Consider the following 27,893-nt stretch of genomic DNA (forward strand, 5'->3'; position numbering starts at 1 on the left):
TCATTAGCACTTAATTTTAATTAAGATTAACAGTTCAGAGGAAGAACAGACTAGAATAGTGTTTGAAATCAACTTCTGAAAAATCACATTTATAGAAAGGAAATAAAACAGGCCAGAAATCCCCAAAAGGTGCAGCTCGTATTATTGTACTTGAATGAAAGGCGCTGTTCGAGGCAGCATGATGCGTAAGCCCCTCAGGCCAGGAGGAGGAGACAAGCACAGAGGACAAGCCCCCAGGGAGTATTACTCTGGATTCCGAACTCTCCAGCGGCCTCAGAAACATTTAACACTTCGAAAACATTCCGTTGGAGCTCTTTACACAAGTGACTGCTGTGTCTTCAACACGCTGTAGTTGCACTCACGCTCTTCGTTACAATTCTTGTGCAAGTTTAAGGTGCGGTTGAACCTCACATGGTGGGACACCTGTTATACCAACAGCACCCGGAGCCCAGGCCATGGTGAGTGGGGTAGGGAGTGAATTTCGACTTTACACACTTTAGGGACCAAAACTGTGGCTATCATTTACTTTTCAAGCACTCCTCATTTTGGTCATTTATTTTGGAACATGAGAAAAAGTGACAGGGTATGTATGAACAGCACTAAAGTAATTCCTAAGCTATTAGTAGAAAATAAAATTTAAAGTTACAAAGTCCCAGCCACATTCTTGAAGTGGCATTAACAGTATGTATAAGAAAAAGGCTGTAAACTTATAGAAAAGATAAACTCTGACTTCTAAACAAATTACAAAATTGATTTCGCCCTTCCCTTGAGTGTTATACAGAAAAATGTAAACCAGTGGACTAGTTACCAAAAACACTTGTCCTCCTGAGCCAAGGAACGACCTTAAAGTTTGGCCTGAGCTAGTTTTATCTTCAAGTTTTCTCCGAGTTTGTCCATGAACTCAAACGTATTCAAGTAGTCAGAACGCTGCACGCTGATAGAGGGAGAAAAAGAAAAGACAAATTAGTCTCTGATCTGTAGCAGGCAGAGGAAACGTCCCAGGAATGCTAAAGCAGCATTCTGTTTACTTCTAGAAGAAAACGGATTAATGCTAATAGGCTACAAGTTTGGGGCTGATGACGGCAACCCAGGCTGCAGCCAGCTTGAGTCTGGGCCACACACACGTTCTCAGGAGATTCCTGCCATGTGGCTCCGAGGGGAAACTATCACAGAGCTTTAGTTCAGACTAATGCCTGGGAGAATGAAACCATTCGGGGCATGCCATGCTTTACCCACATCCCCACAAACCGTCATATCCTTTAAAAAAGTTTTAATGATCTTATTTCTGTGTCTTACTTAAAAACAACAAAAAAAGAGCCTGGCTGGTGTGGCTCAGTGGTTGAGTGTCAACCTGTGAACCAGGAGGTTGCAGTTTGATTCCCGGTCAGGACACATGTCTGGGCTGTGGGCTTGGTCCCCAGTTGGGGGCATGCAGGAGGCAGCCAATCAATGGTTTTCTCTCTCATCACTGATGTTTCTCTTTCTTTCTCCCTCTCCCTTCCTCTCTCTGAAATCAATAAAAACATATTTTTTAAAAAAACCACCCAAAAATAAAAATAAACACAAAAAGACAACAAAATCCTGCTGATAGGTGCCTATTCAAATAGGCTACAAAGGTACCATTCCAATAAGGACATGTCAAGCGCTGTACTTTTGCTGCAACTTTAAGATAAGAAAGATATAGTGACTAAGTCAATCCTGGGGCATGCTGACCCTAACTGAGATCTCTGAAGACACACAGCTGGGACATGGGATTGATGTTAAACTCAGTGTTTCCGGAGGTGAATCAGAGTAAACAACTCTGACTTTGAGGGCAAAGTCTCTGATTAGCAGCTAATCCAGCTGGGATACGGGTTACCATGATCTCAGACAAATCCTGGGCAATACATGGGCCTCGACGTGTGACTGCTGGTTGCAGATACTTAAGGAAGAGACTCTGACCAGCTTGGCATCTAACACCTGTGCTGCTTACTGTTCTCCTCTGCAAAGTGGAAAAATAGAGGGTGGACTGAAATAGCCTCAGGGGTCCCTTTGTTTCTGTCTACAATTTCCTTTTTAAATTAAATGGAACCTTGCCACCCAATGGCTGTCCACTGGATCGGGGGTCAGCAGACTACACTGGCCCATGGACCCAATCCAGGCTGCAGCCTAGTTTTGTACATAGTTTGACTGAAACGCTGCCACACCCATTCTAGAGGCTAATTATCTGCAACTGCTCTCAGGCCACAAAGTTCAGTAGCTGCTTAGCTTTGAAAAGGCTATATATTCACAAAGCCTGAAATGTTTACTGTCTGACAATTTATAGATAGTGTCTGCTGACCCCTGAACTAGATGATGAGCAATGAATTCATATACTTCCAAAGAGCACTGATGTTTTGAGCCCAGGGAGGGTAAGTGGTCATTTGACCACAGAGCTCACGGTGTCTTACACTTACTTGGGCAAACCTTTAATACAAGCAGCCAAGTCCTTGGTCATGAAGCCAGCCTCGATGGTCTCCACACAGACGTCTTCCAAAGCCTTTGCAAAGAAGCCGAGCTCTTTGTTGTTATCAAGCTTGGCTCTGTGTGCTAACCCCCTGGTCCAGGCAAAAATGGAAGCTGAGAGGGGAAAAGACCAAACACACACACTTCAACCATACCAGCCAGACATATTCCCAATGTTTCAGTTCCCAAAGATAGAAGTGTTTTTTGTTTTTGTTTTTTAAATTTAGGTGACTGACTTCATCAGATGCTCTCCTCAAGCACTCTAAATTTTAGGAGAGTTAGAAACATTTCACTGAATAGAAACTTTTAAAAATCTGCATGTTTGTAGGAGAAATGCTTTGGGTTTTGTTAGAGCTGCAAGGAAGCACATTTCCACTGTGTGGAAGTAGCTTGAAGGTTAAGGCACTTACTGATTTGCAGAAGGTCACAATCTCTTCTATCTCTTGTCTGTATTGGTCTTCCCTCCCCTTTCCCTTTCTCTCTCTCTCTCTTTTTCTTTTATCCTCACCCGAGGATATGTTTAGAGAGAGGAAGGGAGAGAGAGAGAAACATCAATTGGTTGCCTCCTGTAGTGCCCTGACTTGGGATCAAACCCACAACCTGTAATCTTTTTTGAGTGTGCGCTATCCTTGAAGCATGGTTAGAAGGATCTATTTGTGTGGCTCTTAGATTCTTAGCCATATGTGACATTTCAATGCACCAAAGGGAAAGGAAAATGCTGTGGATAACATTCTCCTCTGTGATATGTACTGTCCCTCCAAGTGAAAAAGCATCTATTGCGTGTATTTTAAGAAGCATGTTAAAACAGCTCCCGTGAGGGGACAGGTCAGCCGCGTGGTGGTAATTTTACACACAAAGCATCTGGCAGCCAAAGGAACACGGTGGAGTCCCTTTTGGATCTCCAGTCTCTGGCTGGATGTCAGTGTGGCAGTTATTCACTCTCTCACCAATGGGATTGGTAGATGTCTCCTGCCCCTTCTGGTGCATGCGGTAGTGACGTGTGACAGTCCCGTGGGCAGCCTCTGCTTCCACCGTCTTGCCATCTGGACAAATCAGCACGCTGGTCATCATGCCCAGAGAGCCATAACCTGTAAGTGGCAGAGCATGAAGTACTGGGTCGCTCAGGGACGACAGCAAATGACTTCATTTTCACGGCTCCCGGGAAGCCAAACAAACATCATAGTCCTTTCCCCGCACTTACTGATCTCGGGGGACTCAGGGTCTGACTGCCTGCATTCCACCCTAGTTCTGTGACTTCCTAGCTACTGTGGATCAGTTTTCTAACCTATAAAATGGGAATAATTGGCTGGTCGTACGAATTAGATGACTACACGTACGTGCAGGAGTAAACACGAAATTTATTTGTTCTGTAGGATGGCACCTGCCACAGAGGAAGAGCCCAGCACATTACTGCTATTCTTACATGCAGATGCCTCCCTGTTCTGGGAGAATAAACACCAGTGAGCTGTCTTCTGCCATCAAGCTACTCACAGACTCACTGGGGCTGGTAAGAAAAGGCAGGTAAAGAGAGGATGGGGTGGATCCAAGAACATTCCACTCGTCCTTACTCTAACAGTCCCACCAAAATAATTCTACTCTGTGGTTTCCTATTCTGGGAACCTATTATACCTTTTAAGTCCATGCAACTGACTTTTCTTTTATCACTTTTACACTTGATTTCAAAGAACACATTTCTCCACTTTTGCTATTTCCCCAAAGCACCTGAGAAGTTAATGCAAATTTGTAATGGGCCGTTATTTTTTCTAAATCTGAGAATAAGTAAATAAGCATAAATAATTTCTTAAACTCATCTTTGACAGTTAGAAATTCCTGTGTAGGTTACGAGTTCCTATCATGTCACTGTGTTGGTCTGAGGCTTCAGCAAATTCTCAAACACTTACTGACTGGAGAAGTAAGTGCAGGACACTTCACTCTCCATGGTGAGTTTGCCTATGCGGTAACGCTAGGAGATACCAGTTGGTATCACTGTCAAAATAGAAGCTGTAAGTGAAATGTTTGGTGTGAGGCCAAAGTAGCTCCTTCCCCCAGAGAAGAATAACGTGAAGACAGCCAGCTGCCTTTTAATCTGTTTAGCTGCCTTGAGGTCACACTTATCTGGGGGCTCTGCCCAGACAGCCTTGGATCCAGGCATCCTATCAGTGTGCTCCTGGCCACTGCCCTTCAGAACTCCCATTTCAGAGTCTTTTGAACCTCCGTAACTGACATTTGCCTTTGGAATTTCACCCTAAATCCTCTCTTCTAGCTGCCAGGAGGCTATGCAGAAATGATGGAATGATCTGGGTCCCTTATGGAGAACTCTGAGGACAAGGACGTTTCCCTTACCCACCATGGAGTCATCACAAAGCAACACTCCTTCCTCTCCTGCATCCTGAGGATGAGCTACAGGAGAGCAAAGGGTGTGCAACTCACTCATCTGACATCACAGTGGCCTTTAACTGCCTTGACCTACTGATTTTAAAACTGATAAGAGATGTTTAACTTTTTCATAAGGGAAAGGAAAAGTAGTACTTCCTGGGAAAAGCAAACATAATTCAAGTCGACACAAACATTCACCAGGGGAGTGTCAAGCTGACACTGAAATTGAAGGGCCACTTGGTGCTGAGGAAATCAAGGGAAGGAGTGTCTGTTGATGACACTGAACACGTTTCTGAATTTCTATGAACAGCCCTGGGCTTCGCTGCTCAGTTCCTCTGTGTGTCAACCTAAGCAGTGAACACGCACAGAGCAGCCTTCAGGGCTGGCTGAAAGGGCACGAGTAGCCCCTGCTGCCAGACGAGTGAGCCCTTGGATTCCTTTTCAACCCTTTGTTCCTGCTGTGCTAGCTGATGCCAATCAACTGTCGAGAAATGAGGAATGGTGTCTAGTGTCTGTTTCCCCGCTAGTGGTCTGTTTACTTACGTACCCTCAATACCTTCACCTTAATAATAGTTGTTATTGCATCAAGACAACGGTGGTTCAAGCTCAGTAAGTGCAGTGAACAGGGAAGGGTCCTGGAAAAGCAACTGCAAGACCTGGATCTCATACCCGGCTGTTTCTCATGGGATGTGTGCCTACAATGACTTCACCTCCGGCCTCAGTTTCTTCATTTGTGAAAGGAGGAAGAGAAAGAGAAGAATAAAGAAGAGGAAGAAATAAAGAGGAAGGGAGGGAAGGAAATAGAAAGGAAGAAAAAGAAAGAGAGAAAGCGGTTGGACTAGATCAGTGGTCGGCAAACCTCGGCTCGCGAGCCTATGCGGCTCTTTGGCCCCATGAGTGTGGCTCTTCCACAAAATACCACGTGTGGGCACGCACGTACAGTGCGATTGAAACTTCATGGCCCATGCGCAGAAGTCGGTTTTCGGCCTGGGCGAGTCTATTTTGAAGAAGTGGCGTTAGAAGAAGTGGGGGGTGTCGGTTGGTCAGGCGACAGGAGACGCGGCGCAGACGGGCCCGCGGGATACGCAGCACAGGGGAGGTACATTGTTTTGAGGTATGTTCGCTGAGGTCGACCCCTTTCAACTCTCCCATCCACACTCTTCTATCTGAAACAAGTATACAAGACGAGTGTAGATGGGAGAGTTGGAAGGGGTCGACCTCAGCGAACATACCTCAATCAGATTGAGGACGTTTTTAGCAAAGGCCAGCTTAGGAGTACCCTAATTAACTTAATAACAATGTACCTACCTATATAGTCTAAATTTAAAAAATTTGGCTCTCAAAAGAAATTTCAATCGTTGTACTGTTGATATTTGGCTCTGCTGACTAATGAGTTTGCCGACCACTGGACTAGATAAATGATTGCAAACTTCCTTTCTAGCTTCCAGCTTCATGTATTTCAAAGCTATGTTTTTAGGGGAAGAAACATTTAGAATTGTTTAAAAAAATAAAAAAAAGAACGATGAGCTCTTGGAGAGATCCCCCCTGGTTATTAGACTGCCCAGGCCCCTCACTTTAACCCTCCTTGCCAAGTGGCCTAGCTTCTCACATTCTCAGAGGGGAAATAAAGGCAGGAAAGGGAGTGATTTTCAGACCAGGCAGTTGGGCTGCCTGGTGGAGGCACTGAAACTTCAAGCGGGGAAACTGTGTTAACACATCCAAGGCTGGAGCCCAGAGTCTCAACCACTGAGCTACTTCCGGTGCGACCCTGAGGAGTAGCTTCCCCAGTCGGAGCCCAACTTCCTCTTCCGTCAGCTGAGCAGAGGGGCCTGGGTGCCGGGCAGCACTCACATTTCATGGCTTTTACAGACAAGGGCTACAGAATCCTTCTTCCTAAACCGGAAGACGACGGTGGCATCGCCCACCAGCCGCAGGACCCGCTCCACCTGTACTTGGTGGCCCTGCTCCTTACCCTGGGCCACGGAGTCGGACTGCACGTCGCCGTCGTAGTTTTTACAGGCCCAGATGAAGCCCCCCTCCGACTTCATGGCTTGGGCCACCATGTCATCGATGAGCCTGTGCTCATACCAGATCTTCTGGGCCTCAAACTGGGATTTGTACTGCCTGGGAAGGAAGAGAGACAAGAACAGAAAAGGAGGAAAATTGGTTTTGTGAGGGGTGTCATGTGCTTCTGAAGGGGGGCTGAGGGGTGGGCCTGGAAGCAGCATTTTCAGTGGAAGCAGCACAAACTTAGGAACCTGATATACAGGCTCAAATCCCTGCCCAATCGTTGTCAAGCTGTGCAACCACTCTGGAGAGATGTGCGAACTAAGCAAGACAGGGGTTTCCCAAGCACTGCTTTCACAGTTTTCAATACACTGCTAGTCAGATTCTTGCGATTCGGCTTACTTTAAGAATGTAAGGGCGCGGCGGGGGGGGGGGGGGGGGGGGGGGGGGGGGGGGCGGAAAGACCACTCTATTGCTTGATATCATTCAGGAAACTAGGACAGCTTCCAGGCTTAGGACATGGGCAGCAGGAAGAGGAATTAAAATGTCTCATGAAGGAGATGTGCAAACTGTGCCCTGGCCTGAACACGTGCACCTAAAAGGCAGTTAAAATTTAACCCATGCTCACATGTTGTTGAATCTACAGTTGTTATAAATGTAGGTGTCAGCCCAGGAGGCTACACTAAAGCAGAGTTTTCAATCATGGCAATGGGTTTCAGGCAGAACAGAAATGGGCCCCACTCAGAAACTCAGGCTCGAAAAATGAGAACTATCAGTAACAGGGCACCTTTCTTCAAACAATACATAATTCTGGCTCTGAAAAAAAATGTGGGACCCAGATTTGAGAACACATTTATCTTTGAAAAGCAGCTTAGAGTGATTTTGTTTCACTCCCATTAAATCTGTTTCGCTCTTGACTTTACGGGATAGTGATGGTTTTCACTCAGTTTCCCCCAGAGCCAAAGGGATAAGTATGCAAATTCCATACTATAGATGCCAGTGTGAGAAAAAGGAAGGAAAAAAGAACTGTAGTTACTTCTCATAGATCTCCTGAAAGATGTCTTTAAAACGCCCATCATATTTCTTCAGAATAGTGTTTTTGGTGCTCAGGTACAAAGGCCAACTCTTGGACAAAGCCATCTGGAAAGAACTGTGTGCGAACTCTTTGATTGACTTATCTTGATTGTACATCCCCATGGCAACACCACCACCCTCTGTGGGGAGACACCAAGGAGAGAAAAAAAGAGAAATGGGGTACAGTTGTAACAAGTTTAAATCCACTCACAACCACAAATCATCCAATTCCCAGCTCCCATGTCTAAGCCCAGGCTTCAAAAAGTCCCAGCCAGGCTCCCAACTTGAATATCCCATGAGCTCCTGAGGCACAGAATAGGCGGGAAGTCAGGCATAGTTAAGAACATTCTAAGTTATTTTATTTTATTTATTTATTTATTTATTTATTTATTTTAAAATATATTTTTATTGATTTTTTACAGAGAGAAAGGGAGAGAGATAGTCAGAAACATCGATGAGAGAAACATCGACCAGCTGCCTCCTGCACACCTCCCACTGGGGATGTGCCTGCAACCAAGGTACATGCCCTTGACCGGAATCGAACCTGGGACCTTTCAGTCCACAGGCCGACACTCTATCCACTGAGCCAAACCGGTCTTGGCCATTCTAAGTTATTTTAAAAGGGCAATAGAAATGATATAAAGAGATATGGTTTTTAGGAAGCTGAAGACACTGAAATACAAAAATCCACTGATGTGAACCAGAGCTATACTCAAGAAAGGATGAATAATTTTTAAACTGTCCTTTCATACTTTTAAATTTTCAAATCTGTATTTTAAACTCTAAGTGTGCATTCAATCCTCAGCCAGAGAATGAAAATTCTTGTAATTCCCTGGAGGATACAGACAGTTCACATTGTCATTGGTAGAAAAAGTTAGGCTACATGTAATCCCTGGTGTTTCACAACTCTTGTTAGTTGAACTTTGTTATTGCTGAAAGACAGAACTTGAATTCATTCCACTATCCAGGGCCAACTTGGGCACAGAATGTGAAAGGTGCTGAAAGCCACAGAGCTAGGTTCCATGAAAATGACAAGGCCCATGGATACAGAGAACAGACTGACAGCTATTGGAGGGCAGGGGGTTGGGGGCTGGGTGAGAAGGGTGAAGGGATTAAGCAAAGAAAAAGGAGAAAAACTCATGCACACAGACAACAGTATGGTTATTGCCAGAAGGAAGGGGGCAGGTAGAAAAAATAAAGGGGGGATGAATGGTGATGGAAGGAGACTTGATTTGGGGTGGTGAACACACAACATACAGATAATGTATTGTTGAACTGTACACCTGAAATAGGTATAATTTTATTAACCAATGTCACCTCAATAAATTCAATTAAAAAGGATTATTATTTAGAGGAAGCAAGGAAAACAAAAGCTAGGTAACTTTTGCATTTTTGTTTGTGTGAATGTTTTTAATAACTTCAATAATAGAGAAAGAGGGTCCCCTGTTTTGAGCAGAATTCACCATAATAGACCTTTTGAAGCAGGAGAACGTTGGGCAAGAAAAGGCAAAAAACAATGTTCTGCTTCCACAGAATAAATATGCAGATGGGCAAAAAGAACATTTCAGCAAGTATATAACACGACCATTTTTTTAAAATGCAAACTCTACCAGAGCAAACGGTAGTATTACATGACAGGTGAGTTGGAGATATTCACGTTTTTGTCTTTCTTTCTTTCTTTATTTATTTTTATTGATTTCAGAGAAGAAGGGGGAGAGGAAGAGGGAGAGGGAGAGGGAGAGGGAGAGGGAGAGAGAGAGAGAGAGAGAGAGAAAAATATCAATGACAAGAATCATTGATTGGCTGCCGCCTGCACACCCCCTACTGGGAATCAAGCACTCAACCCAGGCATGTGCCCTTGACCAGAATCAAACCTGGACCCTTTGGTCTGCAAGCCACTGAGCCAAACCAGCTAGGGCTATTCATGTTTAATTTATATAATTCGTGCACAACAAACCCCTGCCAATCCAACCTTCCCTTTGTGATTTAAGAGAAATGCCTATTTATCAACCTGTCTGCCTATATGCATTTCCAATTGGGAGGCTAATCCCTCTTCTGCCCTTATCCAGGCGAGGAGGCGTGGAAGCCAATTACTTTTTTATTCAGATTTAAGGTCCCGCAGTAATGTTGTAGATTCAGGTTGCACTTTTAGGCAGCCACACAACAAACTTTAAACAACCAGAAATAATGCTGTCTAAACGATGTGTGAAAACATGATCATGATGAACTTTAATTACATACCTTCAAAGTTATGTACCACGTATGTCTTTTTTGGGGACCCATCACTTGGCGTGTAGGTTATCTCTACTTTTCCAGGCCCGGGAACAACAAAATCAGTTGCTCTGTACTGTGTAGCAGGGAGAGAGGGAGAGGTATTAAAACTACAACAACAACAACTATTCCAACAAGTATTACAAAGAATAGGAAAAAAAAATCATAGGACAGAGTTGGAAGACACCTAGATAAATAGCACAGGGTAGCTCAACCTTCTTTTATTTCAGAGACGGGGACGAGGAGGTCCACACAGTCCCTGAAGCTAATCAGTGGTAGCACACGTTAAAGATCAGTATTTATTAGGTGCCTACCACGCACAGGGCAGTTTTCTGAGCACTGGTATGAAGAGGAGTGAGAATTAACCAAGTACTTTCCCTTACCAAAGTGGGCATAGATAAACATGCTATCGGATGGCAGAGGAAGAGACATGACGTGACCTGGAGGTCAGGCAAGTCTTCCTATGGGGGGTGATAGTATACTAGTTGTGGTATTGGAGATGATAAAGAGCGAATGCCTTGTATGCTATAGGACAGATGCTTTAAGTGATTAACCAGTTCATCTTATTATCTCACTTGATTCTTACATCTCTCTTACAAGGAAGGGACTGTGGTGTTGTGGAAATATACATCTAGGTCAGTGATCGACAAACTGCGGCTCGGCAAACCGCGGCTCGCGAGCCACATGCGGCTCTTTGGCCCCTTGAGTGTGGCTCTTCCACAAAATACTGGCTCTTCCACAAAATACTGACTTCTGCGTATGGGCCACGAAGTTTCAATTGCACTGTACGTGCGTGCCCCTGTGTGGTATTTTGTGGAAGAGCCACACTGAAGGGGCCAAAGAGCCGCATGTGGCTCGCAAACCACGGTTTGCCAACCACGGATCTAGTGGCAAAAGACTTGGGATCTGGTCCTTGGACCTTCAGAGCTGTCTCTTCATGATTATCGTCACTGCTGATGCCTCGCCCAGAACTTGTCTATATGAAGCAACCATCCTGGAAGCAGCTGCGAAGGTTGGTGGCCCTTAGAAAAGGGCCGTCTGAGGAAAGCCACCCCTCTCGTGGGCATGAAGCTGCTCTATTGGGGAAATGTGCGCAGCCTGCACTAGGCACCTGTTAAGTCTTGGCTGCACTGTGCCTTCTTCAATGACGTACAAGACTAGTTTCAGTCAGGTATCAGCATCGTTTGGTTGTTTGTATAGAGCAATACTAATGACAGCTGGTAAAAGCTGTCAGAAAACGATGAAGGTTCACTTTTAGGTAGCCACACAATACAAATCAAGCATGCAACCCAGGCATGTGCCCTTGCCGAACATATAAAATCCTCTGACATATAAAATCCTCTACTATGGTAATTTATTCCATTCCCAAAAGGAAGAAACCGAGGCACCAAGCACCATATATGCTTTGTAGATGTTTATGCACATTCACACGATCAGGGGATCAACCAGAGGTTTAGAATTTTCAATCTGGACTTTAACAAATAGAATGATCAATCATTCTTCCAAGTGATTGATGCCAAGTACTAATAATAATAACAACAACAACAGACAAAAATGACATCACTGAACTCAAAAGAACTTAGAGGGGTGTTCCTAGAAGTAGGATGTGTGTAGCACTCCCATCTACACTCCCTGTCCTGGCCTCTGGTAGGTACCTGTGAAGGGACAGGCCAGGATGGAGGCATAGTTTGAGCCACAGGATAGAACAAAGGGAACTAGCCATCAGGGAGTGACCTGGTGACCCCGTCCCAGGAACAGATGGCGGTCTGCCCTGGCCAGACTTTCAAGAACAGCTATATACACCAAAGCCTCTGGATTTCAGAATTACGGACGCTTGTTTTCAGGGTCTTTTAAGACATACACTACTTTCTATGAAACTCTGCATGCCTCAGTTTCAACATGAAATTTTGATTTTGTTTGGTTGGCTGGTTTTCTGTGTAATTTGGCAGCCAGCCTACTTGTACAGAAGTACAGAAATGAAACTTTCTTTTCCAAGTAGGAAAAAAACTGTTTTAAAGCGACTGTTTCCAACTACTGGGTTAGTTTTTTCCTTTTATGTATGAAATGACCACGTTTCATATAATCTTTGGTGGTCCCCAGCCCTGCCTGCACTTAGAATCACTTGGGGAGCTTAAAATGCCTGAATCCCATCGGATTCAGACTCATCGGATCTCAAGTATTGGAATTAAAACAGAACAACACATTTTTTTAAAAATGCAAAATAAAACAAACACCAAAGAAACCTATAAAAGGATCCTTTTAGAGCCAAGGTTGAGAATTACTGATTTGGTTGAAGCACAGGAAATTATCCATACAAAAAATGTCAATATTATATGGTTTAAATTAACAAAAAGATAAAGAAAAAAAATACGTCTGAAAAAAATCATGTGTGTTGAGACAGATGCCTCTCTTACTGTATTTACTTCTACCTAAATGTGTAAATATACAGATATATATTTCTCAATTGTTTAATGGGAGTAGTCACCAAAAGATAAGCATAAAACACATGTAAGTAAGAACTTCTGGGCAGCCAAAGGCCATGAAGAAAGAATGGAAAATCAAATTATGCCGCATGACTTACCTGATCCCCATACGCATGACGACCTATGATGATGGGTTTCACCCATCCGCTCACAAGCCGGGGGATGTTTTTGCAGATAATAGCTTCCCTGAAGACGGTACCACCCAGAATATTTCGGATGGTGCCATTGGGCGACTTCCACATTTGTTTCAACTTGAACTCCTCAACCCTCTTCTCATCGGGGGTGATGGTGGCACACTTGACGCCAACGTTGTACTTCTTTATAGCTTCTGCGGCATCCTTGGTGACCTGGTCGTTGGTGGCATCACGATTCTCGATGCCTAAATCATAGCTGGGAGGAAAAAACCCAGACAGAGTGGTGGGTGATGGAGGGTGCTACCATTCTGTCTGTCTGTCTCTGCATGGTGCTGGCACGCAGAGCTTGCCCTGCAGAAAGTGAAGGCTCTCAGTATACCTACATCTGCCACGTTTCAGCATGAATGTACCCTAGACACAGAAGACGGTGCCAACTAAAAGCAGCCCTGAGAGGCTCGCCGGCTGGGCCCTGGCTCCCTGTGCTGCAGTGGGAGGCTGTCTGGAAGGAAACTGAATGGAAACCATTGTGCTTTGCACCTTTGCCAGCTTTCACCATATAGAGGCAATAACAGCGCTGGAGCAACCCTTTGGCAGATTCCATATAATTAACATAAAAATGCAACACCAAGCACCACCTTAGCAAATTGTTCCTTAGTAAATTCTGTGCTCTAAAAATAAAGGGGTCAGAGTTGGTTAAAATTTTTGTTTCTTATATTTGATATTCAAGTAGTGGGATTTATAAATGTGACATTTAGTGACAAAAAACTAATGAATCCTTCATTAATGCCAGGTAGTTATATGATGAACCTTTCCCTAATTCTTGGGTAAGTTTCTCTGTTCTGGACACAAGCCTGCAGTTTACTGGATAAGTAATGGAATCAAGCAACGGTTTTATATACCCCAGAGAGCTAGAGTTTGGTACACCAACACCCAGACTGCCAGTAATTCAGAGCTGAAGAGGATGTTGGTTGTTCACAGCACAGACAATGATTGTAAGGTTTTATCTAAAGTATGGAATAGTTTGTCCAAAATAGGAAAAACAAAACAGTAATGTGACTATTCTGTTCCCCAAGGTTTTAAAGTTTTTCAGCTTTCATAACTTGCTGAACCACGAAGCCTCTACATTTCTTTTTAGTTCTTGTATTTCCTTTCCTTAGTTATCCGAACTCATGATGCAAATGAAGAGGCAGCAATCTTAAATTTCCAAATAAAAACAATTCCAGCTCTGGCTGGTGCTGTTCAGTGGTTAGAGTGTTGGCCTGCGCACCAAAGAGTCTCAGGTTTGACTCCTGGTCAAGGGCATGTACCCCTGGGTTTGGGGCTCACTCCCTGCTCCCGGTCAGGAGCGTATAGGAGGCAACTAATAGCTGTGTATGTTTCTCTCACTCCCCCACTTCCCCTCTCCCTTCCACCCCCTGAAAAGCAATGGAAAAAATATCCTTGGGTGAGGATTAACAACAAGAACTCCAGACTGCTTTGACCTTAGCTAATTCATATAAATGTAACAGAGCACAAACTCCCTTATCTCCTGGCACAGGAAGTGCTGAGTATCTGCAAACATCTACTCCTAACTCAAACAAGAAATGCAGTCAGCAGTGCTCATGCTCATAGGAACGCTTTTTCAGCAGGAGAGACTAGCATAGCAGTACATGCCTGCCATTTTTGCTTCTCTTCTTAACCTTTCTAAGACAAAAAGAATAACGGCCTGGACCGCAGTCCAGTCTGCAGAAAACAAAACACATTAATTCCTCCACTCCCCTCAAAAAAGAACCAGTCACGTAATAATAGCAATTTTAGAACAGCTTACAACTTGTTTGAACCTCTAAACATTCTTTGGTCTATAGCCAGTGACAGTTTTTTTCTGGGCCTAAGGACTATCCTTTAAAACTCCTTCTGTCTCTAGGCTAAGGAGGCTCAAAGCATCTTTGTAACTATTCTACTGGCAAGAGCTCTGCACACTCACCTGAAACAGGAGAGCGCTGGTAAAAATGCTTCTTTAAGCCTACTTAGGTGATGCTTTTTATGCTTCATTTCCTGTATGTTTTATTGACCTCTGCAGGTATTTGCTCCATCTTGTGTTTGCAACAGTGATATTATCAACAGCTTAAGCTTAGAATAATTAAAAAGGGTGTCTAATGACACCATGTAAATTAAGTGTCTACACCCAAGCAAATATAACAGGTCCTCAGGACATAGTCTAATGCATAATTCTGGGTCAAGACATATACACTTCCAGTTGCCACTAGTTTGGCTAAAATGTGAGTCTTCAGCCACTGCACCCTTGGAAAAATTCTGTTTCTACCTAGTTCAAATGTTCAAAAAGCATGAGCAAGTTTATGAAAACACAGGGAAAAAATGAGAGCATTGCACAGAGACTTTCATATCTGTCTCTGAACACTTTACACACGGGCAAAGGCTCAAGTCTTTAGGACACAAATGTTTAAAGGCATTTGTGACAGGTCGGTTTTTTATTAAAATAACTTTAGGGGTTCTTTCTGTACTATAATTGTATGAAAAGGGCAAAGGCAAGGAATAAAAAGGGGAAAAGGTCCACTGGCTAGTTAAGTAGAAGGATAGAAAATAGGGCATGGCTCAGTGGTTGAGCATCGACCTATGAACCAGGAGGTCATGGTTTGATTCCTGGTCAGGGCACAAGCCTGGGTTGCAGGCTCAATCCCCAGTAGGGGGCTTGCAGGAGGCAGCCAATCAATGATTCTCTCTCATCATTGATGTTTCTATCTCTCTCTCCCTCTCCCTTCCTCTCTGAAATCAATTAAAATGTATATATATATATATTTTTAAAGAGGAAAACAAAAGAAAGTAGAGCTTGAAAGGTCAAAATTTTGTCAACTTCATTTACAGTTTAACACAAGGATGTACCTCTATTATTTCCCCTTCTGCAAATACTTGGTACTGCTCTTGGCGACTGATTTATTACAAATAAAACCTTTATAGGAAACAAAGGCTTGGAAAGACCTGAGAATCACGTTGTTCCCATTATACTTCTTGTCTTCTGAATTACAAGTCCAGTATATCTAGCAATGTCAAATTTAAAAAGAAGACTGATTGGCAACCCAACTGGCATGGCTTAGTGGTTGAGCACTGACCTATGAACCAGGAGGTTATGGTTCAATTCGGACACATGCGTGGGTTGTGAGTTCAATCCCCAGTGTGGGGGTGGGGGGCATGCAAGAGACAGCCAATCAATGATTCTCTCTCATCATTGATGTTTCTATCTCTCTTTCCCACTTTGAAATCAATAAAAATATATTTTAAAAATAGTAAGATTCATTGGCACATATTCAGGCACTCTTTCCAGGCTTTATTCAAAGGATTCAGCTGTATCTATGTAAAAAAGCTAGTTATATCCTAAAATCCCTTAAGATTATACTTTCTGAGTTTGCGATGTGGAAGAATAGTCATGGGCCACATATACCGCAATGGTCCCATAAAATTATAATGGAGCTGAAAAATTCCCGTCATCTAATGATGTCGTAGCAGTGGTGAAGTTGTAGTGCAACACACATACGTACCATTGTTACAACTGCCTTCAGTAGTCAGGAGAGGTGAGGTGTGTGGCTGAGGAGCCACAGGGGAACAGAACTGTCTCCCCAAAATAGGTCTCTTTGGCCTAAGGATCATTTTAGGCTGACTGATTTTAAGGAACAGACATGGGAGAAATTCTAAAAGCCAAGGAGAAGTGACCCCTTGAAAATACATTTACATTCGTAAGGGAACTCTCCATTTGTCCAGGGTGTCTCCCATTATACCAGGAAGAGGGGGGTGACCTCAGCTCCAGACTCTTATGAATGCAGAGGAGGAAGACCTAAATATGCCTCACACCTTACCCTTGTTTGCTGCTTAACATGGTAACCTCCTATAACTGACCTCCCCACAAACATTTTCTTTTGTCTTCAGCCAAAGACAGTGTTTAAGGTGGTGGCTTCAACCATTCTGGAGAGTTCCTCAGTTTTCTTGAGTTGCTCCCACGTATACAGGAGGTACACATATTATTAGACTTTCTTTTTTCCTTTAATCTCTCTTTTATTACTGGGATGTCTCAGCCAAGAACCCGGAAGGGTAGAGGGAAAATTATTTTTCTTCTCCTACAGAGCAAAGACTGTATCACAGAGCCTAGGTGTGTAGTGAGCTACGCCATCCAGATTTGAGTAAGCACACGCTATGATGTTCGCACGACAGAACTACTTAACCACACATTTCTCAGAATGTGACCCTGTCATTAGGTTGCACATGACTGTAATTCATTTACCTGTGCAGATCCAGGTCCACATAAGGAAAAATGAGTTTTTCTTTAATCAACTCCCAAATGATTCGTGTCATTTCATCTCCTTGCATCTCTACCACCGAACCGCCATGGATTTTTTGAGACATTTTCACTAAACCTTTAAAAAGAAGAAGAAAAAAAAAGATAAGATACATATCTTGTCATTTATTTCATTACTAGAGGCCCGGTGCATAGATTCATGCACATGGAAAGGAAATTAATTAGAAGGTGGCCGGCGGGGCGGGACTGGGTGAGACAGGCCGGACACACCCTGGAGTCAATCTCCCTTGGTCCCTACCTGGCTGGCCACACCTGGGGCAGCGCCAGGGCTTGAAGGATGTCTGCGGAGGTTCCTCGGCCTGGCCTGTGGAGGATCAGGCCGAAACCAGCAGTCTGACATCCCCTGAGGGGTCCCAGAGAGCGAGAGAGCACTCTGCAAAGTTGCTGCTGAGCAGCAACTCCTGCATTGAGTGTTGCCCCCTGGTGGTCAGTGCACGTCATATCTACCAGCCGGTCAGCCGGTCGCTTAGCCTTTTATATATATAGATAGTGTTACCTGGACTAAAGAGATCCCTTTGTCTGCATGCATCAAAGCCCAATAAGAAGCGAACAGGGGTTTGCAGCCAAGAAAGTAAGGGTTTATTACTTGAGGAAGTGGCCCATACCTGGAGTCACAGGTGAGCTAATGCTTAAAGATCCTGAACCATCATGTACTTCAGAGGGTGGATTATATTAGGGGGAAAATCATTCATCACGGTGACTAAGGGAGTTAGGGTCATGGTCAAGGTGATGGTCTCTACTGATTGGTAGGCGCTAGGGCAGAGGGTGGTGATCAGTGCATCTGGTCCTGATGTCAGCCATGGTGTCGTTTCATCTGGTTTCACCACTTTTCTGGGTCTGGAGCTAAAACACAACTGAGGCCTAGATGCCATCTTTAGTTTAATTGAAACTCTGTCTCTGTGGTCAAAGGACCCGAGGCCTTGTTCTTAAGATTATTTGATGTTGACCAGAACCTCATAGTCCTGAGGGCTTAATGCTTAAGGGACTGAACATGCAAGGGAGAAGGTGAGTCGGGTGCTGGATGAGGTCAGTTTCAATGAAAAGGAAAGAAAGAAGAAAAGATCATAGTAAAGAAATGACGTTTCTGCACGGTATCACTAGTATAAAAACAAAATAGAAACATTTGGGGACTACTACAAGAATAATTCATGGTAGCATGGCTGCATGAAAAGCTAATAGTAATTACAGTTACCATTAGCATTGAGCACATTCTCTACATAAAGCATTGTGTTACATGCTTCATGTGTGGTTTGAGTTAACCCTCGCAACAACCCTGAAAGACGGAATTATTTCCTTATTTTATGTTGATATAAGAGAAGTAGCTTTGCCAAGGCCACCTGCTAGAGCATCTGGAACCTGCTCCTGTAACATGCCCTCAGTAATGTAATCATTATTCGTGACGATCGGTTTGTCCTGGAAAATAAGATTATTTCCACAATACCATGCTTATTTGAACACTTCTATTCAACTCCTCACTATACTGTGCCCTCAAGATGAGCAGAATGAGAGCTAATATTTCCCCTCTTTTAAGAGGCTGTTTTGGTTCAAATAACTACCTTCAAGGAGATGGGACAAGTTCTTGTGACTTATGTTTAAAGAACTTTTAAGTCTAAAAGTGAAAGATGAAGAATTCCTGGTGAAACTGCTTCCCTAGAGACAATATTAAATACTAAGGATGTGGAGCTAAATACAAGAGTGATTTCTCAATTAGAGAAATCTGTTTATGCAAGGTCACTGCTCAGGACCCAAGCATGTCCCTGTCTTCTTCCTCAGTAACCCAACTCCGGTCCTGTCCTGCTGGCTGTTCGTGGGCAAAGGTAAGCTGTCAGTGCGTGGCATAGGGAAGGAGAACTGTCTCAGGAAGAGATGCCATTTTGAGGAACAGGGTGTGGGGGTGCACGCTTTGGAAAAGCAAGACTATGAGGCTTAAAGGAAGGCCCTGTCCTACGCATGTTCTCTGAGAGGCAGAGGACGCCCTGAGCCTGCTCAAAGTATCTGTTCCCTTTCCTGATGCACCAGTGGGAAGTTTCCCTCCCCCGGCAGCACAACTGCAAATTGCTTTTCCTCCCCTGCATGTATAGCTGACTTTAAAAATTATTAGGTAAAAGGCCTGTAAACAGTCTCTCTTGAAAAGTTGAGCTCAAGTAGTTGGCCTTCAAATTAAAGGATGTCGTGATCAGTAGGTGGTAAGCCTTGGTTTCTGTGACAAGCCAGGGTACCTTTCTACCCCCAGGCACATTTTCACTTCCCAGGTTTGCAATTCTAGAATCCTGCTTATGTTACTATTACTGGGGAACCATCTGGAACTCAAGAAGAATAAAAGAAATGAACAAACTGGTGTGGATGAGTCAATTACTTCCCATTTGTAATTTCAAGTATGATTTACAGTACAGCTTAAAGTACGAGTATATGATTCAGTCACATGGATCCCACTGTGACACCTGTTCTTGCATTTACCACAAAACAAAAAAGAGGCAGCAAACTTATCTTGGTCTTAATACTACATTTCCATGGCCACATTTCTATATAGAATTATGCAAGAGTTATTACTTGGCTATTTTTTCCTGGATGGCAAATACAATTAATAGAAGGTCATACACTATACTTGAAATTTCAACACTGAGTGACAATATTTTTTAGTTAATTATTTCCTTCTCAGTTGAAGTAAATGTTTTGAGCAGTGATTGTTCTATATTCACAATGCGTAATTGAAGTATTTCAGGTTTTCCTCACATTACTTAACTAAAATTTTATCACTTGTTAACTAAACAACGGAAGCTTTATTGAAGACCCTGGCTTACTACAATGTAGGACATTATTTTATTTCTTTTAGATTTGAATTCCATGAGGTGGGCGTTAGGCCCCAGTGGATTCACTTGTCTACCCTTGCCCCTCAGATTTTCTATCTCCACCCAAACCCCAATTTCAGAAGGAAGGACATTTCCACAGGTTGGTTCTTTTGTTTGAAAACAGCCTAATTCTAATCTTCTGACACACTTGTGTAAATCCAGTAAACAAGCCTGGACTAATGTTGACTAGTGTAAGAAAAAAGAGCTGCTCACCCTGTTTAATTTTTCATAAACCCCAAGTTTTTTTTTTAGCCATTTTTTAAAAAGCTGCTTTCATGAACTACAATAATCTCTGGGCAAAAAAATAGTCTCCTGCAGAGACGACGCTGGAACTGAAAGAAATACGGAAGCAGTCAGTTGCAATTTATTATTGAAAATATTCCTGACTCATTCCCTCGCAATGCCTGCCTCTAAAATCTCCAAGACCAATTAAAAGCAGTATTGCCACATCAAAGAAAATACGGAAGGGGAGAAATTGCTAATTCTTACCTTTACCGTGAATCAGTTTCTAATCACTCCAACGCCTCTCAGTCTTGGGAACTCAGCTGAGTGCCGTTTATCTCCTAAAAAAACCCCTAAAAAAAACACCCCACAAATCAAACAGGGAATTAAAAAGACAGCACACAAACCCCTCTTGTCAGGAGGATTTAGACAGCCCGGCTTATCTGTTTTAAAGTACAGTGCGGGGTGAACCCAGAGGGGCGAAGGGCAGGGGCAGGTCTGTAGAAACCGTACAATTAAAGGTTAGGGGAGCACCGATCTCTGAGCGGGCACACGAGGGAGGGTGCGTCCGGGTTCGCCGCCCCTTAGCTGGTCTTGAGGTTTGGGGTTCGCCGCCCCTTAGCTGGTCCTGAGGTTTGGGGTTCGCCGTCCCTGAACTGGTCCAGAGGTTTGTACGCCCTTAAGTGACGCAGCGACCAGCAGGTTCTTGGCCTGCCTACGTCCTTGTGGCCCTTGTGCAAGAGGCTTGCAACGGCAGCTGGCCCCGATCCTCCTTCCTGGTCTCCACGCCCACTCCTTCCCTCTCGGGTGCCGGACCTTTAAACGGGCGTGGGGAACCGGCCAGGGAACGCCTACCCCAGAACTTGAGATCGTTCCATCCCCCACTCCGCCCGCCCCGCAAACGGGTGCTGGGGCTCCTCCCACCCCATGCCCCCCAAGCGGGGGCATTCTCCCCGCCGTCTGAGTTCGCAGCACACGCGCCCAAGTCGTCGGGTCCCACCTTTCTTTGTATTCGGTTCCCCTGGCCGCACGTTTTTTCCCCCTAAACCCACGACCCAGTCTTCTAGGTGTCTTTGCAATTTCCCGTCGCTCGGTTTTCCTTTCTGCATGCAGACCTGGGCGTCCACGGTCACTGCAGACAACTTTCCGCCGCCCCATTTCACCCTCCCGTGCCCGAGAGCCGGCCTTCTGCACATCCAGGCACCAGGCACCTGGCACCCTCTTCCTCCCCACTTCCCTTTCCCACGTGCAATACCTGGATGATCCCCCCCGGCCCCCTTCTTTGCGACCAGAACTCGCCGCTAAATTCCTTCCTCCAAACCCAAGATCTCTTTCTTCCTTCTCCCCAGCCGTGGGCGGACTCAGAGCCTCCCCCAAAGCCAGGGCCCGGCCGCCCCTCGCAGCCTGCGGTTACCTGCAGGGTCGGGACGCCGGCGATGCGTCGGGGTGGGGCTGGCGCCACAGCCACTCGCGACCCAACTCACCAGCGCAAACACTGGCAATCCCAGCCGGGTCCCAGCGGTTGGGCGTCTGACACAGCCTCCAAGAAACCCCGGGACAGACCAGCCAGCAGGCGGGGCAGCCTTTTCCTCTTCCCGGCTTTGTCCCCTCCCGGCCCTGCCCCCTCGGCCCACCTCCGGAGCCCCGCCCCCGCCTCGCCACCAATCGCTGCGCGCCGAGCCCTCCGAGGTGGGCGGGGCTAGGGGGTCGGGGGGCCGATCCCCGGGCTTCGGGGAGCAAGCTGCAGAGCGTCCTTCTCCGCCCCGGGGGCCGGGAGAGGGGCTGCAGCGCCCCCCGAACTTGGCTACGGCTTTTCCTGGTGGAAGGACGCGAATGCCACCTGCAGGCCGGGGAGCAGGGCGCGCTGGGGCTGGTATTCTGAGACCCACGCCGCCCAAGAACACCCTGGGCTTCGTGACAACCTAGGGGCAGGAGAAGGAGTGTTTCCAGGGCCACAGTAAAGGCCAGCGGGGAGCCCGAGAGCCCGGGCTAGTCTCCTGCCCGGCGTGCCCCATGTGCCATAGTCTGGAACCGCCTTTGGCCCAAAGAAGAGTGGTCCAGGCGATGAACGCGGGTTGCTTTTGGGGGCCACTCCACCCGCAGCTAGAATGCCAAGGATTGGGCAGTTGCACAAGCAGGCATGCCACAGTACATATTTTCTGCCACCACCAATGACTAGGTCTTTACAGAGTCTGTGCCTATATAGTAACACCCACCCCCCTTACCCGCGGTTTCACTTTGGGTGGTTTCAGTTACCTTTGGTCAATTGCAGTCCTGAAAACATTAAATGGAAAATTCCAGAAAAACACCGTTCAGAACTTTTAAATTGCGCCCTGTTCTGAATAGCATGATGAAACCTCCAGTCCTCCGGCTCTGTTCCTCCTGAGAAGTGAATTATCCCTTTGTCCCGCATATACGTGCTGTATATTACACAGCCACCCACTCCTTAGTGACTAAGGCTTAGCCACTTAGTGGCCTGCTGCTCAATGATCAGATCGACTACCTGATACTGCATCATCCCAGTGCCTGTGTTCAAGTAACTCTTAACTATATAATAAAAGCCTAAGTGACCTACAGCAGAACAACCAGAACAACCGGTTGCTATGATGTGCACCGACCACCAGGGAGCAGATGCTCAATGCAGGAGCTGCCTCCTGGTGGTCAGTGTGCTCCAGAGGGGGAGCGTGACTCAGCCAGAAGCCCAGCTCACAGCTGGCGAGTACAGCGGTGGCGGTGGCAGAAGCCTCTCCCACCTCTGCGGCAGTGCTAAGGAACAGCCAGCAGCCCGGCGGTAAGGAGCGAGGGGTCCTGGAGTGCGAGAGGGCACAGGCCGGGCTGAGGGACCCCCCAGTGCATGAATTTTGTGCACAGTCATCCACTTTGGGGGCATTATTATATAGAATATTATTATTGTTCTATTTTATTGTTAGTTGCTGTCAATCTCTTATTGTGTCTAATTTATAAATTAATCTTTATCATAGGTATGGCTGTTTAGGAAAAATCTTTGGTACTATCTATGGTTTCAGACATCCATATGGGGTCTTGGAATTTGTCTCCCTTCCTCCCATAAAAGGAAACTACTGTAATTATAATTATTAATACATTATTACAAATAAACCTAATTGTCATTGCATTAGAAGATAAAGATAATGAGATTATTATCTGGGTTCCAAAGAAGTTAGATAAAGATGTGAGACCTGAGAAACCAGTGGGTTAAAAAAAAAAATCTGTCCTCTTCAGGGAATTATTTTTTGTGTATTCCTTCCTCTCGAAAGCATGGGGGTAAAGGAGCATTTTAGATAGTGATTTGTAGGATAATAACATGCTTGTGTATTGCTGCTGGGATTTCCTGTCCCCAAATTTATTTTTAAAAATTATCTCCAGCATCAGATTATTACAATTACTCTTTGAAGATAAACAGATATAAAGGGCACTGCACAGGTGCATTTTTGACACTAGAGGGCACTGGTATTTTTCCTAAGAGAAAATGAAGAAATGGCACTGTGTTTGATTTTTGAGGCAGATTAACAGAAAGTAGCTGTCACCTCCATCTATTCCTGTAGAAATGAATATAGAGGTGTCTGAGTGTGTATTTCACTCCAATATGAGACCCAAAGTCACCTGAGATTGTAGCTTTACTCCATATTATATTGGGTTCACATTTTAATTACTGTTTGGCCACTACTAAAAGTATTTATATTCATTCTGGTTGCAGAAAGGATTTAGGACAGCCTTCAAGATACATACAATATCCTATATAATAAAAGCCCAATATGAAAATTGACTGAACGGCAGAACAACTGGTGGAACAACCGGTCGCTATGATGCGCGCTGACCACCAGGGGGCAGACGCTCAATGCAGGAGCTTCCCCCAGCCTGCAGGCCCCAGGCCTGCCAAGGCGGGTGCCAGCAGGGGCCCCCCAATTGCCCCACCGGTCGCCCCACAGATTGGCCCTGATCGCTGGCCAGGTTAGGGACCTTACCCATGCACAAATTTTGAGCACTGGGCCTCTAGTAGCATGATAAAAGCCACTGAATATAGGTGAGGAAAATGAAGAAAAGAGAGAATATAGTAAAGAACCTACATTTGAATTTAATCACAAAAAGTATCACAAGGTAAATTTAACCACAAAACGTATTCCATCAAATACTAAACACTGCTGAAAATGGGCTGCAAATTTGGCTCTAACCCAGTGTGGGAAGGAAGGTAACACTTACGGGAGTGTCAGCATCTAAAACAGTGTTTCCTAAGCCAGTAATATAGGAACTCTGTTATCATTGAAAACATTTTTTGTAGACCCCTAGAATTGACTTATAATATTACTGTACATGCATAAAACTAGATATATGCTCCTTATGCTGCTACCTTTTATCCTAATAAAGAGGGAATATGCTAATTGACCCTCACACTGTCGCAAAGATGGCGGTGCTCACAGCCAGTAAGGAGGGAATATGCTAATTGACTGCCATGTCCTCAAAGATGGTGGCGCCCACAGCCACAAGATGGCTGGCAGGGAAGGGCAATTGGGGGTGACTGGACCAGCAGGGGAGGGCAGTTGGGGGTGACTGGGCCGGCAGGGGAGCAGTTAGGCGTCAATCGGGCTGGCAAGGGAGTGGTTAAGGGGTTATCAGGCTGGCAGGCAGAAGCAGTTAGGGGCAATCAAGCAGGCAGGCAGGCAGGCGAGCGGTTGGGGCAATCAAGCAGGCAGCAGTCCTCGTATTGTGAGAGGAATATCCCACAGGGATCAGGCCTAAACCGGCAGTTGGACATCCCCTGAGAGGTCCCAGATTGGAGAGGGTGCAGGCTGGGCTGAGGGACAGCCCCCTCCCCCCCCCCCCCCCCCAGTGCATGAATTTCATGCACTGGGCCTCTAGTACAACTATAAAATAACAAATTTATAGACAACATTACTAGAAACAAAACTATAAAAAATACATTACTTGGCAACATTAAATAAATGTAATAAATGATGTTTGGCTGAAATTAAATTACTGCTTGAAATGTGAATATGAAACCATGGATAAGTGGGGAACTACTGGACATAAAGAAAAAATGTCTACCTCAGCAAGAACTCTGTGAAATACTTAACATATTTAAGAGCCACGTCAAGGAAAAGGAGCCTCCAAAGAGAATGAGGCCCAGCCAGCATGGCTCAGTGGTTGCATGTTGACCTATGAATCAGGAGGTCATGGTTCGATTTCCAGTCAGGGCACATGCCACGGTTATGGGCTTAGCCCCCAGTAAGGGGCATGCAGGAGGCAGCCAATCAATGATTCTCTCTCATCACTGATGTTTCTATCTCTCTCTCCCTCTGTCTTCCTCTCTGAAATCGATAAAATATGTATTAAAAAAGAGAGAGAGAGAATGAGAAGGACTTTCTGGGGATAGTAGAAGAATCAGCAGAGTCTGATGGGAGCCAAACCAAGAGAAAGTTTCCAAAAAGGAGGGGGGTACTACGGAGAGGGGAAGAAAGACAAAGCCTGAAAATAATTTTGGCAAGTAAGAGGACCTCAGGAAAGCACTTTAAGAATAATAATCCTATCAGAATGATTCTGATAGAAACCAAACTAAAGGGGATTGAAGTGTGAATGGGAGGTGGGGAATTTTGAAGAAAACTATTTTCAGAAGGTTGACTGTGAAGAATCCTATATAATAAAAGGCTAATATGCAAATCGACTGAATGGTGGAACGACCAGTCGCTATAACATGCACTGACCACCAGGGGGCAGATGCTCAATGCAGGAGCTTCCCCCTGGTGATTAGTGCTCTCCCACAGGGGGAGCAGTGCTCAGCCAGAAGGCCAGCTCACAGCTGGAGAGCGCGGTGGTGGAAGCGTTAAGGATGCCTGACTGAAGGCTTAGGCTGGGGGGGGGGGGGGGGGGCGGGCGCGCTAAGCCTTCAGTCAGACATGCCCCGAGGGCTCCTGGACTGTGAGAGGGCGCAGGCCAGGCTGAGGGACGCCCCCTTCCCAGTGCATGAATGTCGTGCACCGGGCCTCTAGTCCTACATAAAATTTAGCTAACATAATTTTTGATGACTGCATAATTGTTCATCATTTGATTGTATTACTTTGATGTGGTTTATGTTGATTAAAAATTTGTTTCCTTTTTACTGCTTTAAATAACTGTCACAAACATATTTAGATATACTTTAATTTTACACTTGAATCAGTTTCTTTGGCTAGATGGTTAGAGTTGGAATTGTTGGATCAAAGAATGTAAACACTTTTAAGGTGTTTAACAGATCCATCAAATCAATTTCTCAGAGGGATACACTTATTTATGTTTTCCCATGAAGCACAAGAGAGTGCCAATTTCATTGCATCCTAGACAGAACTGAATTTCCTGACTTTTAAAAACATCTTTGCATTCTTTATTAAAGGGAACAAGGACTCCTTTGAGAACTGATTGATTCTAGGCCTGGGGTAAAGACAGTTCAAGAAGAGCTGGTATATTTTAGGGTCAGAAAGTAAGGAAGTGGCCTGGCCTGCATGGCTCAGTGGTTGAGCACTGACCTATGAACCAAGAGCTCATGGTTCAATTCCCGTTCATTGCATATGCCTGGGTTGCAGGCTGGATCCCTAATGTGGGCCCTGCAGGAGGCAGCTGATCAATGATTCTCTCTCATCATTGATGTTTCTATCTCTCTCTCCCTCTCCCTTCCTCTCTGAAATAAAAAATGTATTTTTTTTTTAAAAAAAAGGAAAAAGAAAGTAAGGAAGTGCTCAAAAGGTGATGGAGGCATGTGCAACGGATGCAAAAAAGTAAAATGAAGCCACACATACTTCTTTTACATTGATGGGTACAGGATAGTTAATAAGCGACATTTCCAGCCTGTAGAGATGGTATGGGGGGAGGGGACATGATAATGAGGGGTTCTGTGGTCTGGTGCTCTGGTGCTGCGGTTGTGTGCTGAGGAGTCTGAAAAAGGAGAATACTCTGACATTTCAAAATGCGTGATATTTTGGATGCAAAGAGACAAGATAGGCTCACTTAAGGTCAAGATGAACTGTAATCAAGGAAGCTACAGCCCTAGGAGTGAGTACCCACCATGACTTGCTTTTAGTTAGGAACTTTTATGGTTACTTTTGGCCTCCCCTGATCTTGTCAGGTTTAGTACGTGGCCCCTTCCCCGTCCCTGCCTTAGACACTGTGCCAAATGGTTTATGTGCAGTTTTTAGTTAATCCTCAAAAAAAAAAAAAAAGTCTATTAAGTGGGTACTATTATATCGGTCCTCTTTTACGGATAAGAGGTCTGGGGCCTAAAGAAATTAGTCATTTGTTTAAGGTCACATGGCTAGTCATTGGCAGAGTCGCCCAAGCATAACAATCTCGGCTATAGACTTACTAGTAAGTGCTCTCCACTGCACAGTCAAGGCCAGTCCGCGAGAGCACCGAGCGCAGGTACGTGTTACTAGCGCCCGCATCATCGCACACAAACGACACCCGCCGTGCAGCCCGCACCCAACTGGTGACCGGGCGCGCCTGACGCTCACGTGCGCAGTCGCCCGGGCCGCTTTCAGGAAGGCGGAGGCCGCCCGAACCTCGCCAAACTGTCCGGAACGACTCCATCTGGGCTGGACTCCCTCCGCCTGAACAGCTGATCCCAGCGTCGCGACGACCCGGAGGAGAGGGCGGAGCCGGCGGC

General features: G+C 45.2%; 1 protein-coding gene across 4 annotated transcripts; it reads right to left on the minus strand.

Annotated features, from left to right (window-relative positions):
- IDH1 (isocitrate dehydrogenase (NADP(+)) 1) lies at positions 1–27,612 on the minus strand. Of its 4 annotated transcripts, none has more exons than XM_070421993.1 (10): positions 27,594–27,612; positions 20,513–20,598; positions 17,100–17,232; positions 12,794–13,085; positions 10,183–10,288; positions 7,904–8,081; positions 6,833–6,984; positions 3,432–3,572; positions 2,436–2,598; positions 1–934 (listed from the first exon to the last, which is right to left on the minus strand). In XM_070421993.1, exons 3-10 carry the CDS (start codon positions 17,219–17,221, stop codon positions 844–846), a joined length of 1,245 nt encoding a protein of 414 aa, XP_070278094.1. In that variant the 5' UTR covers positions 17,222–17,232; positions 20,513–20,598; positions 27,594–27,612; the 3' UTR covers positions 1–843. The 4 variants fall into 4 exon arrangements, with proteins under 4 accessions (XP_070278094.1, XP_070278090.1, XP_070278093.1 ...); XM_070421989.1 differs by lacking the exon at positions 27,594–27,612 and adding an exon at positions 21,660–21,835; XM_070421992.1 differs by lacking the exon at positions 27,594–27,612 and adding an exon at positions 21,730–21,833.
- Between the last annotated feature and the right edge of the window lie 281 nt (positions 27,613–27,893).

The sequence above is a fragment of the Myotis yumanensis genome, unplaced genomic scaffold (genome assembly GCF_028538775.1).
Source record: "Myotis yumanensis isolate MYYU_CA2020_CCGP unplaced genomic scaffold, mMyoYum1.0.hap1 SCAF_8, whole genome shotgun sequence".
Taxonomy (NCBI): Eukaryota; Metazoa; Chordata; class Mammalia; order Chiroptera; family Vespertilionidae; genus Myotis; species Myotis yumanensis.

What these genes read in the sequence shown, in the direction of transcription:
- IDH1 (XM_070421993.1), bottom strand. Translation starts at nt 17,221, where the DNA reads ATGTCTCAAAAAATCCATGGCGGTTCGGTGGTAGAGATGCAAGGAGAT. An exon ending in GTCATGCGTATGGGGATCAG is followed by an intron (nt 10,289 to 12,793) that starts GTAAGTCATGCG and finishes CCTGCTACACAG; the next exon opens with TACAGAGCAACTGATTTTGT. An exon ending in GACATCTACCAATCCCATTG is followed by an intron (nt 2,599 to 3,431) that starts GTGAGAGAGTGA and finishes TTCCCCTCTCAG; the next exon opens with CTTCCATTTTTGCCTGGACC.